The 14,044-nt window shown below is 46.6% G+C and overlaps 1 protein-coding gene across 1 annotated transcript in view; it reads left to right on the forward strand.

The window, feature by feature from the left end:
* The first annotated feature begins 396 nt into the window (after nucleotides 1-396).
* The window catches only part of LOC135219824 (BUD13 homolog), a 36,196-nt gene continuing 22,548 nt past the window's right edge, over nucleotides 397-14,044 (forward strand). The window contains exon 1 of the mRNA XM_064256922.1: nucleotides 397-549. Within this exon, the coding sequence (XP_064112992.1) occupies nucleotides 425-549 (125 nt within the window). The 5' untranslated portion in view covers nucleotides 397-424. The remainder of the gene's footprint in view (nucleotides 550-14,044) is intronic.

Below are 14,044 nucleotides of genomic sequence, written 5' to 3' on the forward strand. Positions count from 1 at the left end.
ACCTTTTATCTAGGTGAGCGAGTCAGAGACTTCTGACATGTCCAATTTAGCAGTTCTCTGGTATCATAGCAATATTTTACTAGAAATAGTGCTAAAGAGGACACATTTCACTGGGCAACACGGCTTCCTCGCCCAGAAATAGATTTTTCCTACGTCAAAATCCCTTTTGTATGACAGTGACTGGGTAAAATATTGCTCTAGTGAAGGATAATACCATTGGACAAAAGCAAACTTAAAATGTTAAATAGCAACCCTTTCAAAATACCCTTTGACTAATGGGTAATGTTTTGTTAATACTGTATTACTGCTGTAACAAAGAACATATCCAGAATTCCAAGTCAGATGATAGTACTTACTTAGAGAAGAGGAATTTACAAAGATATTATTACCGTAGAATCTAATAATCCTCTGTGTTCACAGGTAAATGGCAGCACCAATTAGTCAAAAAGAATATTTAAAGAAATATTTAAGTGGTGGTGATGATGGCGAGAAAAAAAAGAAAAAGAAGAAAAAAAAGGATAAGTCCTCCATGGGTACGCAGAGTAAAGGGTAGGTATGGCAGGTCTTGTACAAAATTTCTTTTCTTTCTCCTACTTTGTATATTTAAATTCTGTCATGTAAATATTTGTTGGTATGGCTTGAAGTTGATTTATTATGTACTAAGTAACTTGCCCAGTAATTAATTAGCTAAGAGTTTGTTCTCGACATCAGCTTGAATTTTCGAAATTTGCAGTAGCGATTCTTTTGTTTGTGTAGGTGACAAGACCCGCCAAGTTCTGGGTAAGAAAGAGGAACAACTCAGCTAATAGCTCGCTTTGTTTTTGCCACATGTAATGTTCTCACATGGTGTTGACAGAACAGCTTGTTTGTTCATGAAACTTACCTGTCAGATATATATATAGCTGTATTCTCTGAAGTCCGACAGAATTTATAAAAACTTACGACACACGTAGTGGGAGTAGGGTGGTTAGTACCCATTCCCGCCGCTGGGAGGCGGGTATCAGGAACCATTCCCATTTTCTATCAGATTTCTTCTGTCGCCGGTGTTGTAAACATCTGTTTACAGCACCTCCGCCTCAGGATTTTGGAAAACTTTCTTTGCTTGAGTATCCTCTTGACTTTTTGGTTTTTTGTTATTGGATCGATAGCTTGGCATACGTGACTTTGGATTGTTTTTGATTTTGGCTTGGTTTTTTCCTTAAATATGTCAGGTTCTAGTTCGGCTAGTGCCAGAGTGTGTATGAAAGACGAATGCAAGGTGAGGTTACCAAAAGCTTTGGTTGATCCTCACACAGTGTGTAAAGGTTGTAGGGGGCAAGTGTGTAGGTATGATTTTCGCTGCACGGAGTGTGAAAGTTTGAATGATGCTCAATGGAAGACTTATGAATCCTATGTAAATAAATTAGAGCGTGATAGGATCAGGAGGTCTTCCTCCAGGAGTAAATCGGGTAGTAGACAGGGTAATAATGTAACCCCTTCTAACCCTTCTTTAGATTTTGTGACTCCTAACCCCGTAGTGTTGCCTTCGGGCCCTCAAGTGGTGTCTGCGGAGGGTAATGCCCTTTCGCTTATTTTAGATTCTTTGAAAACTCTGGAATCTAAGGTTCTAGCCCTTGAAAACAGGGAAAGTGCTAAGTGTAGTGATAGTGCCCCTAGTGAAGTGGAGGGGGCGTCAGATCGGCCCTATAGCGCCTCTAGGCTGGGACCTCTGCCGGACTCCCAGGACTCAGGGAGAGGGCATGTCGAAGGCCGAAGGAGGGTTACGGGGATCCCCCACCGATCTGACGTCCCTTCAGCAGTACCTGTTGACGCTTCCCAGGCTGCTAAGGAGCGTGCTCGAGCACGTGTCCTAAAGGATTGTTTCCGTCTTCCGCCGCGTCCTCCCGCGGCAAGGGTGTGGGACTCTGTCGGCTTTCGAGACCTTTGAAGAGGACGTTTCAAGATCAGGACGCTTCACGTCATGCTTTGTCGGATTGGCATTCTTCTCCGGAAAGCGTGTCCTTTCCGCCCCAGAAGAAGGCTAGGTCGTCTTCCGATGATGACGTCTTTGAGTGCCCCAGTCGCTCTAGAGCAAAGGCTGTTCCTGGGAGAAGGAAGAAGGTGTCCCCTCGCCCCTCACCTTCTCGCAGGCATGGCTCTTCTCCTCGTATAGATCCTTCGCAGACGGAGATAATCCTTGCTATGCAGCGACAACTGGATGCTTTACTTAAGCAGAAGGAAACGGTTTCTGGCCTACTCGTCTTTCGTCCCCGTTTCATGGTATTTCGTCGTCTAGACTTCGTTCTCCCCAGCGTTTGTCTAGAGGTGGAAGTAAACGTCAGGAGAGAGAGAGGTTTCTTCATTCTGCCCTCTCTTCTCGACGTGAGGACGCTCGGCGTTCCGACATCGACGTTTCTGATGAAGATGCTTTAGTTTCTGACGGACGGAATTTGGTACGCACCGCTCCGCTTCGTCATGCTTGTGTTGACGTTCATCGGGACGCTCGTCAAGTGTCAATTCCTGTCTCTTCGCGGGACGATCGTAGAGTCGCTTCGAGGGACGCGAGGAGGGACGCTCCGCTCATCGCTTCTTTGGACGCTTCGTTGGACGCTCAGTTGGACGCTGATTTGGACGCTTCGTTGGACGCTTGGAGGGACGCTAGGTTAGACGCTCCGATGGACGCTAATAGACATCGTCGTAAGAGCGTCTTGGACGCGAGTACGGAAGTTCGCTCTCGATCGGACGTTGTTCCCGAGTCTTTAGATGACACTACACGTCTTCCTTCTACTTCGCGTTCTACTCAAGTTGTGATTGCTGTTCCTGTATCGGCTAACGATTCTGTTAAGGATACGTTACCCTCTTCTTCTCGTCATCGGTCTGATAGGAGACTTGGAGTGAAATCTTCTACCTCTTTCTTCGGAGTTTAACTCGGGTAAGGAAGAAGGGGAATTGAGCTGTTCTTCGGAGGAGGTTGATGAAGAACAACCCTCGACGTCGTCTTCTTCAGACTATCAAGTTTTGGCTCGGCTGCTCCGTGATTCTTTTGGAGATACCTTCCTTCCTTCGCTCTCCTTCTCCTCCATCGCAGTTTTCGTCGTCGAAAGCTAAGAAGACACGAGGGTTTTGTTAGATGAAAACGTCTTTGTCTACCAAGAGGGCTTTCCGGAAAGTTAACACTTGGATGGAGACTAGGAAAGCTAAAGGAAGCACCACTTTCGCCCTGCCTCCGTCTAGGCTTAGCGGTAAGGGCAGGGATGTGGTATGAAACCGGTGAGGAGTTAGGTTTGAAGGTTCCGACGTCAGCACAGGGAGATTTCGCCAGCGTTGTAGATGCCTCAAGAAGAGTCTGTTAGCCTCAGCGAAGGTGCGTGGACTAGTCAGAGATGGATCATCTGTTGAAGGGTCTGTTTAGATCCTTAGAAGTATTTAACTTCTTAGATGGTGTCTCGGAGTGCTAGACAACCAGTCTCGTAAGCCAGATTCGATCAGCTTGGGGGAGCTGTCCAGTGTTTTGTCATGCATGGACAAGGCCGTCAGGGATGGGCCTCAGAGAATTAGCATCTCATTTTTCAGCAGGCGTGTTGAAGAAGAGATCGCTGTATTGTAATTTTGCGGCTAAGTCTGTCTCTCCCGCACAGAAGACAGAACTTTTGTATGCGCCGTTCTCGAGTCATCTCTTCCCCAAGGCTTTGGTGAAGGATCTGGCAGTAAGTCTTGCAGGAGAAAGCTACTCAAGACCTTTTTCGACGCAGTCGTCGAGACGTCCTGCTGTCCCTTCCACGTCTTCAGGAGTTCAGTCTTTTAAGAAGCAGAAGCCCTTTGTTTCGTGGAGGATCTTCAGCTAGATCTGTATCCCGAGGAAGAGGTCTTCCTAGAGGTAGAGCCCCGGCTAAGTCAGGGGCGCGAAGAAGTGAGAATGCGTGCCTTCAGTCACCGGTAGGAGCCAGGCTTCAGTTGTTTGGAGGAGCCTGGAGAGAAAGAGAGGCAGACACCTGGTCTCTCAACATCATAGAGAAGGGGTACAAGATTCCGTTCGTAAAGCCTCCCTCTGACTTCCACTCCCAGGGACTTGTCCCCGTCGTATCCTCAAGAAAAGCAAAGGATTCTTTTCGATCTGCTCGAGCAGATGCTCGAGAAACGAGCAGTGGAACAGGTCTTAGACCTGGCTACGCCAGGATTTTACAACAGATTGTTTCTTGTTCCGAAACACTCGGGAGGGTGGCGGCCAGTCTTGGACGTAAGTCGTCTGAACCTCTTTATAGAAAAGCAAAAGTTTTCAAGGATGGAGGGGACACCTCAGTCAGTTCAGGGAGGCCTAAGAACCGGGGGATTGGATGGTATCCCTCGATCTTCAGGACGATACTTTCACATCCCGATACACCCCCAGTCTATGAAGTACCTTCGGTTCGTCTGAAAGGAAAGGTGTTTTCAGTTCAGGGCTCTCTGTTTCGGTCTGAGTACGGCCCCATTTGTGTTCACCATCTTAATGAAGAATGTGGCGAGGTGGCTCCATCTTTCCAACATCAGGATCTCGCTCTACTTGGACGACTGGCTCATCCGAGCTTTCTTCGCAGACCCGGTGCCTGGAGGACCTGAAAACGACTCTGTCTTTAGCTGCGTCCCCCCTGGGACTTCTGGTGAACTTCGAAAAGTCACATCTGACCCCAACACAGTCCATCGTGTATCTGGGGATTCAGATGGATTCAGTGGCTTTTCGGGCTTTTCCGTCCCAGGAACGTCAGCAACAAGGCATAGAAAAAGTGTCAGCCTTTCTAGGGAAGGATTCATGCTCGGTGAGGGAATGGATGAGTCTGCTGGGGACCATTTCCTCGCTGGAGAAGTTTGTTTCCCTGGGGAGGCTACATCTCGACCTCTTCAGTTCTTCCTGTCGGACAATTGGACTGAGAAGGACAACTTCGATATGATCCTAACCATCTCAGAAGAGGTGAAAGAGCCATCTAAGATTGGTGGCTCGATCCGTTAAAGCTCTCAGAGGGCATATCCCTCAAGCTTCGGAACCCCGACCTAGTGTTGTTCTCGACGCATCATCCACGGGGTGGGGAGCAACACTAGGGGGGAGGAAGTGTCAGGCACCTGGAGAGGGGAACAGGTAGCCTGGCACATCAACTTCAAGGAGCTGGCAGCGTTCAATTAGGGCTCCAGTTCTTTCAGGACAAAGTCTCCCGTCGAGTAGTTCAAGTCAACTCGGACAATTACCACAGCCTGGCATACTTGAAGAAACAAGGAGGAACTCACTCTCGCTCCCTCGTTCGCTCTAGCGAAGGAAATTCTGATTTGGGCGAAGGCAAGAGAGATCACGATCTTGACAAGGTTCATTGCCGGAGTCGAGAACGTCCTGGGCGGATCTCCTCAGTCGACAAGGTCAGTTGCTGCCGACAGAGTGGACTCTCAATCAGGACGTATGCCAGGAGTGTGAGTCTTTGGGGACGCCCCTTTGGTGGACGTTTTTTGCAACCGCAAGGACGGCGAGACTTCCTCTTTTACTGCTCCCCCAGTTCTCGATCCGGGGGCAGTAGCAGTGGACGCCCTGTTATGGGATTGGACGGGCCTAGACCTCTACGCATTTCCCCCCTTCAAGATTCTGGGGGAAAGTGATGAGAAAGTTCACAGCTTCGGAGGGGACGAGGTTGACGTTAATCGCCCCCTTTTGGCCTGCAGCGATCTGGTTCACAGAGGTGATGTCCTACTGGTGGATTTTCCAGAGATCTCTTCCGTTTAAGGAGAGATCTACTCAAACAGCCCCACTTCGAGAGGTACCACTCAAAAAACCTCTTTTCCGCTCTGAGTCTGACTGCGTTCAGACTATCCAGAAGTTGGCCAGAGCGAGAGGTTTTTCGAAACTGTGGCTAAAGCTATCGCCACCGCGAGAAGACCTTCGTCAATCGCGGTTTACCAGTCGAAGTGGGCAGCTTTTAGGAGCTGGTGTAGGAAGAAAGGAGTTTCCTCTACCACGACCTCTGTGAGCCGGATCGCCGACTTCCTTCTTTATCTCAGACGAGATTTGAAGCTCGCAGTGTCAACCATTAAAGGCTACAGAAGTGTCTTGTCTGTAGTTTTGTTCATGAAACTTACCTGACAGATATATATATAGCTGTATTCTCCGAAGTCCGACAGAATTTCAAAACTCGCGGCACACGCAGTGGGCGGCCAGGTGGTAGTACCCATTCCCGCCGCTGGGAGGCGGATATCAGGAACCATTCCCATTTTCTATTCATATTTTTTCTGTCGCTGGTCGGTAAACACCTGTTTACAGACCTCCGCCCAGGATTTTTGGATTTGACTCATTCTAAGTATCTGGATTGACTTTTGGTTTTTGACTCTGGATTGTTAGCGAAATTCAAGCCATTTGTAAGCGAGTGGGCTTCAAAGGTGACAATGCTGTCTGCTCTTTGAGTCCCACTTTCTTAGCAAAAAATGAAAACCTGTCTAACCCTTGGCCAAGGAGCTTTGAAATTAAGGGTATGACAAGCCTTGTGGGCCAAGAACCTGAGAGAGCCCTGTGCCCTGTCAGGGCTCTAAAGTTTTATGTCACAAGACAAAGGAGGTACGAGGTCCCTCAGATAATCTGTGGTTTTCGGTTTTTAAAAAACGGTTTTTAAGGAACGATATCCCATTTATCCAAGAATGCTTTTGGCGTTCTTTCTGAGGGACGTGATTAAAGAGGGCTCATTCGTCTTACCGGAAGACGATTTGAGCCTCTTGCGAGTGAAAGCTCACGAGGTCAGAGCTGTCGCAACCTCGCTTGCCTTCCAAAGGAACATGTCGATCAAGGACATCCTTGACGCCACCTGTTGGAGGAGCAATTCAGTATTCGCCTCACACTACTTGAGAGATGTAGAACGATATACGAGGACTGTTGTTCTCTTGGGCCATACGTTTCTGCAGACACAGTCTTGGGGGCTGAAGGTAGCTCTCTCCCTATCCCTTAGTTAGGTTTAGGTTAGTTTTTAGTTGTTGTGTTTTTTGGTTGTGGTGAGTCTTTGGTGAAGACCTCCCATCTCTTAGCTTAGTGTTCAGGGGGTCTTGGATAGTTGGTCAGGTGGTGGTCAGTTGCTTCGTTGCCCTCATATGTATGGCCCGGATGCTCTTGTCACGTTGAGGGTCACGTCCCCGTTGACAGAAGGCATCCAGAGCGCACCAGCACTACGGTCTCCACCTGGCTGGCAACTCTGATTAAGCACAAGCAGGCTTAAGTGACGTAATCACAGAGCTACACTGCTAACAGGTGAGGAACCAAGGTGAACATCATCTACTTAATTTAAGTTTCCTACCAAATCCTATTCTGTCTCTTCCCACCATCCGAAGTGTATTCAGCTATATATATATCTGTCAGGTTAAGTTTCATGAACAAAATGTTATTGTTATAATACAATTAAGTTTGTTCATACTTACCTGGCAGATATATATAATTAAGTGCCCACCCACCTCCCCTCAGGAGACAGTGGCACTGATAAAATATGAATAGAAAATGGGAATGGTTCCTGATATCCGCCTCCCAGCGGCGGGAATGGGTACTACCACCTGGCCGCCCACGCGTGCGCCGGAGTTTTTTGAAAATTCTGTCGGACTTCGGAGAATACAGCTATATATATATCTGCCAGGTAAGTATGAACAAACTTAATTGTATTATAACAATAACATTTTCCGACATAGAGGTCTTGACCTTGCTAATAATAAAGACCTACATGATCTACTGAAATCTTTTGAGACCACCAAGGTACCGATGGCTAAGTTGCCTTCGTGGAATCTGGACGTGGTTCTCAAGTTTTTAACGTCAAGCCGCTTCGAACCTATTTACTCTGCTTCTTTGCGAGACTTGACGAAGAAGACTGTATTCCTAACTGCTCTGGCGACGGCGAAGAGGGTTAGCGAGATACAGGCGATTAGTAAACACGTCGGCTTCAAAGGGCCATAATGCAATCTGCTCTTTGAGTATGTCATTCCTGGCTAAGAATGAGAACCTTTCCAACCCTTGGCCTAAGACGTTCGAAATCAAAGGTATGGCAGAAATCATTGGTCAAGAGCCAGAAAGAGTCCTGTGTCCTGTTAGGGCTCTTAAAGAATATCTTCGTAGGACAAAGGAGTAAGAGGTTATTGTTTTTTCTTTCCTTAGCGGAGGAGAACTTATGGTGTTCGGTTAAGAGGCCTAATATTGCCCATGTCTAAGAATGCACTGGCATTCTTTTTGAGGAACACCATTAAGGAGGCGCACGCTTATTGTCAAGATAGTGACTTTAAGCTTTTAAAAGTTAACGCTCATGAAGTAAGGGCTATTTCGACTTCTATAGCCTTTCAGAAAAATATGGCTCTCAAAGATATTTTAAGTGCCACTTTTTGGAGAAGTAACTCGGTGTTCGCCTCGCACTATTTACGGGAGGTCAGAACGACATATGAGAACTGTTACTCTCTTGGACCATACGTCGCCGCAGACACTATTCTTGGGGGCAGGAGGTAGCACTCATCCTTTCCATAGAAAGGGTAGGTGAGTTTTAATGTTCGTAATGTTTATGGTTGTAGGGCGGGTCGGCCGCCGATGCGGTCTTCCCTTCTTTTAGCCTTTGGTATATGGGAGTATTTGGTTAGGCTAACTTTAGGTGGTGGTTTTGCCTCCCGGTGTCCTCTTGAGTATGGTCATGGTCTAGTCACATTGTGGTCTCGTCCCCGTTGGCAGATCATCTAGAGCGCACCAACTACACAGGTCTCTTACCTTGTTGGTAACTCTAGTGAAGCAGATGCAGGCTTGGGTGACAGTAATCACGAAGTCAGCTATGCTAACAGGTAAGGAAACCAAGATGTCAATCATCTACATATATATGTTTCCTAAATCCTTTTCTGTCTCTCCCCACCGCCAAAGGTGGGATTCAGCTATATATATATCTGACAGGTAAGTTTCATGAACAAAATGATATTGTTAAGATACAATAAAGTTTGTTCATGAAACTTACCTGTCAGATATATATATAGCTGTATTTTCTGAAGTCGACAGAATTTTCAAAAAACTTCCGACACAACGCAGTGGTCGGCCAGGTGGGTTAGTACCCATTCCCGCCGCTGGGAGGCGGGTATCAGGAACCATTCCCATTTTGTTTCTATTCATTTTTAATTTTTTCTCCCGTCGCCTCCTCCGGTGCTGAAAACACCTGTTTTCAGTACCTCCGTCTTAGGATTTTGGAAACTTCATTGCCGCTAAAGTATCCTAATTGTCTTTTGATTTATTTACTTGGATTTGTGGGATTTGTGGCTAGGCATACGCTATCTTAAATTGATTTGAATTTGATTCATTTTTGCATAAAATATCTGAATCTAGTTAGGCAGTTTCAGACGGGGGTTGTCTGCAAAGATAGGGTGTGGCTACCGAAAGCTTCGGTAGATCCGCACTTGGTATGTACGAGGGGTATGGGTCTTGCTTCTTTGTTGAGATTTGTCATGTAAGGACGTGTGAGACTTGTCTATTCTGTAAGGAAGACGTATGATCCGTATGTACGCAATTAATCAGTAAAACATGTTCTAATTCCGTAAGTGGAAGACGTATGATTCGTAGTACGCAATTAATCAGTAACAAAAGTCAGTTGTAGTGAACCTGCTGAACCTCAATGTAGACTTTATTTTTGCCTAACCTGTAGTATGGCTACGGGCTATGAATATTGTCTACGAGAGGTGCTCGCTCTCCTTCATTGCTGCTGAAGTGCTACTTCTGTAATTGTTACTCCTAACCCTGCAGTGTTGCCTTCGGGCCCTAAGCAGTGTCTGTAGAGGAATTGCCCTTTCTCTGATACTCTTTCGATTCGTAACTTAGAATCGAAAGTGCTTGCTTTAGAGAGTAAAGTGAAATTGCAGGAAGTGCAGTGTACCCCTTGTGTAGTGGAGGGTGCAAGTGCAGTGATACCCTGTGAGGGGAGGGTGGATCGATCGGCCTCGTTTCGCCGGCTAGGCCGGGACCTCTGCTTGACTCCCAGGACCCGGGGAGGGAGCTGTCGAAAGCCTAAGGATGGGTTACAAGGAACCCCCACCGATCTGGCGTGCCTTCGGGCAGTTTCTGATGAAAATCCCCAGACTGCCAAAGTGCGTGCGCGTGCACGAATCCTGAAAGATTGCTTCTCGTCCTCCGAAGGTCCTCCGTACAGGGGTTGGAGCTTTCGGAAGGACTCGCGCCCTCTAAATAGAAGCTTTATAGAGAGGACGCTTCACGTCCTCTCTCTCTCTCTCTCGTTATGCGTTTCAGTGAGAAGTAAGAAGGCGAAACGTAGCCGAACTCGTGTCCGTCTTTCACCGAGAAATACGTAAAAGAAGTCATCGTAGCAGGAAGCTTTTGAGAGCGGACGACCCGGGACGTCGGATGGACTCCAGGCGCGCGCGGCTGCACGACCAAGCGCGCGACCAGTGGACGCCGAGCGCGCTCCAGTGGACGCCGAGCGCGCGCCAGTGGACGCCGAGCGCGCGCAGGACGCCGAGCGTGCAGCGAGCCAGGTGTGTTTGCCTGGCTGAAACGTTTCTGTTGAACTCTTCAAGCTCTTGTTTCAGATTTGGGCCTAAAGAATTTTTACCTCTACCTTCGGTGATACCTTCTACTTCACCTGCAAAGAATGTGAAGTAGGCAGTGCTTCGGAGGAAGCTGAAAGTGAACAGACAACTTCTTCTTCGAAACCCAGCAAGACATCGGGTTTCGTGAATTCAAGAGGTCTCTGTCAATTAATATTGCTTTTCGCATAGGTGGATGGAGTTAAGGAAAGCTCAAGGGAAGATCTCGTTTGCTCTACCGCAACCTTTGCCATTCTGCCAATAAATTTAAGTTGCCACTACCGCAGTCAAGACTTTGCGATAAGGCAGTTACGGGTTATGTAAGGCTCGATGTCCTGCACGTCAGGACTCTCGCAACGTTCAGTAGGATTCTTGCAAAGGCACTCATCAAAAGGACGCTCTTCAGGAAAGCGCAAGACAGGACTTCCTTTGCCATACTGCCAATAAATTTTAAGCTTTAGCAGGCATTAGTTGTGATACGGGAGAGGAAGCTGGTTGGAGAGTTTCTTCCTCTTCCCAGGATAATTTTGCAAGCTTTTTAGCCCATTCTGAAAGGGTTTTTTCAGATGATAGATTTGTTAGTTTCTAGTCGGGACTACGCTGCCGATTTGAACATCGTCGTTCTACCTGCCGTAAGCCCAGTCTCTTAACAGGATTCTTGCCCCTTCCTCGTTTGAGACGGGATCGGAAAAATTAAATGCTGACTTCTGGATTACGTTTTGTCAATTCAGTGACTTTCCCCCATTGACAATATACTTTCGTTTTGTCAAGTAAGTGGGGTATCCCTCATTGACAAAATATTTCTTTGTCCCGTAATGGGTATCTCTTCGATACGTTTAAATGTTAGGGTTCTCATTGACAAACATCTCATTAACTTGATATTGCGTAAGCGAATAAGCTCTTTATTGACAAGATTCGGAAGAGCTCTTATTCGTCATTCGCAGACTCGTACAAGAAATAGACTTGTAGACTACGTCAATGAACGCTTTATGTCCAATAACATAAGAAGCTTGAGCTGACTGCTTCGATTCTCTTAAGTTTTGTTCATGAAACTTGCCTGTCAGATATGTATGTAGCTGTATTTCCGAACTCAGCTATATATATGTCTGCCAGGTAAGTATGAACAAACTTTATGTGATATAATTTCATATTTTGCCTTGCGTTATTTTACTTCTGGTTGGTTCAAGTCATATACGCTTGCTGTAGTTACCTTTTCAGATGGCAACCGAGAGGTCTATTGTCTATTTTAAGGACATTTAATCGTTACTCCCTGCAGTCTTCCAGGAGTTTCCGATTTATCTTTTACCGTTGTATGGTAGTGTTCTGACGACACAAACGTATCTATATATTTAGCGTTTTCTGTTTCGCTTAAATATACCAGCTTGAGAGTTTTTCTGCTCAAAAAATAACGGACCTGTTTCTTCGTAGAATAGGGTAGCTGGCAACCCAGACATAAAGTTAAGAGACGACGTTCGTAAGCTGCTGGCTGCTGCTGTCACGCTGTGTCTGTCCTCCAGTCCAACCGAGCCAGTAACAGATCGTGCGCTGTCATGCGCGGTAAGTTACGTCTCTCTCTCCTGCGGGATTGACTGACTAACCGTTAATCTCTGTGCTGACGGGTTCCGTCTCTCCTGCGGGATTGACTGACTAACTGTATCTCTGTCCTACAATCACGGACTTTAGCCTAAGATTGAGGGGATTTCTTACGTGAATGAATAAACGTTGCATTCGTTTTGCCTTACTATGTTCAACAGAGTTATCTCTTAATCCTTTCGGTGCTCGTTACCGCACGGTATGGAACTACGAGTCTACCGCAACATTGCACTTTTATTTGCTCTCCTGCTTAGGCAAAGCGCAGCCTTATTAGGGAAGTAAGCATACTCGGGGAGGGAATGGATGAGCTTGCTGGGGACCATTTCCTTCCTGAAGAAGTTTGTTTTCCCCGAATAGACTGCAATTCAGACCACAGTTTTTTTCCTACCGGGAAACTGAAATATTATTCTAGATCTAGGAATGATTCTGAACATCTCTCAGTGCGTCTATCACCTGAGGTGATAGAAAGAAGGTGCCGGACATCTGGATAGGGTTTCAGATGTCCTGGATCTTAATCTGAAAGAAGTAAAAGCGATTCGGTAGTCCCTCCAGTCCTCGAAACTAGTTTTTGGGAACCAGTGGTCCAGATCAACTCTGATATTCCACAGCTCTCTTATATCTTAAGAAGTATCTTCTCTCGGTCCTTGTTCGAGTTTACGAGAAAGAGCCTATTATAACAACAGGCGTAGAATGTAACGATCCTCTAGAGGTTCGTTACAGGATTGCAAAAGTCCGTACGAATCGTCTCGATCGACGGCAGCAACTATTCACTTCCGAGTGGAATCTTTCTTTAGAAGTAAGTTGAGAGTTTGTGTAGACTTTAGGGACGCCCTTTCATTCTTCTCTTCGATATGTTGAGGACGAAGAGGCTTCTTGTTCTCTGCTACCCCTTATTCTCGATCCGGGATCGGTACCATTAAACGCCATACCTATGATATTGAACGGGGATGGATGTTTAGTCTCTTTTCCCCTTTTTCAATCGCTTAGGAAATGTAATAAGAGGATTTATGACGTCACAGGGAGCGACAATGACTCTGATCGCCCCATGTTGGCCTTCAGGATCCTGGATTCACAGAGGTCACATACTTCCTAGTTCACTTTCCAAGGACCTTTTCCGAGAGAGTCGGTCTACTCTAACTCGAAAGGTGCCTATAACCTCTCCGCTCTGAGTCTGACTACGTTCAGACTATCGAGATGTTGACAGGAATAAGATTACCGTCTTCCATTTCCGTCTGAAGAATGGGATAAGCTGGCAGTCACAACTATTAAAGAATATGCAAATATGTTGTTGACGGCCTTTGGGCTCAGAGATTTGCGTCTGTCAAACAACAAAGCCCTTCACGATCTTTGAGTTCTGTGGAATCTCGAAACTCGCTCACCATCTACTTTTTGTCCTCACCTGTTTTCTCGGAGTCAGACACTCGTGCGAGATCAGGCGACATATAGTAGCCCTGAGTTTCTTGTTGACGAAGTCGGTTGCGTTTATACACCCCGATGATCGAGTAACATGAGACCAGGTTGGACTGTCAGGCATTCTTCCTTCGGGACTGAATCGCCTTTTTGCTCCTCGCTCCTTTCTCCTGGCACCAGAAGCTCGAGTCAGGAGTTGATTCGCTGACGACGTTGGGTTGCGTTGATACCACCCAAGGTTTTTTGTTTTTTTTTTCCTTAGATTGAATCGCCCAGGCAGTCCAGACACTCATCCTTCAGCGAAGAATAGTGCCTTATGGTCTTCAGGGTACAGCCTTGCTGTCCTTGATTCGTCTGACTGGTCAACTGGTCGGTCACCTGACTTTAGTACAGACGGACTGACTGTGCATGTCCAAATCGAAGCTTTCAATATGGAACTTAGACGTAGTCTGAAGTTCTTGATGTCAAAGCATTCGAACCTCTCCTACCTGTTAACTTCTTGCATGTGATCAGGAAGGCCTTC

Source organism: Macrobrachium nipponense, chromosome 1 (genome assembly GCF_015104395.2).
Source record: "Macrobrachium nipponense isolate FS-2020 chromosome 1, ASM1510439v2, whole genome shotgun sequence".
NCBI lineage: Eukaryota > Metazoa > Arthropoda > Malacostraca > Decapoda > Palaemonidae > Macrobrachium > Macrobrachium nipponense.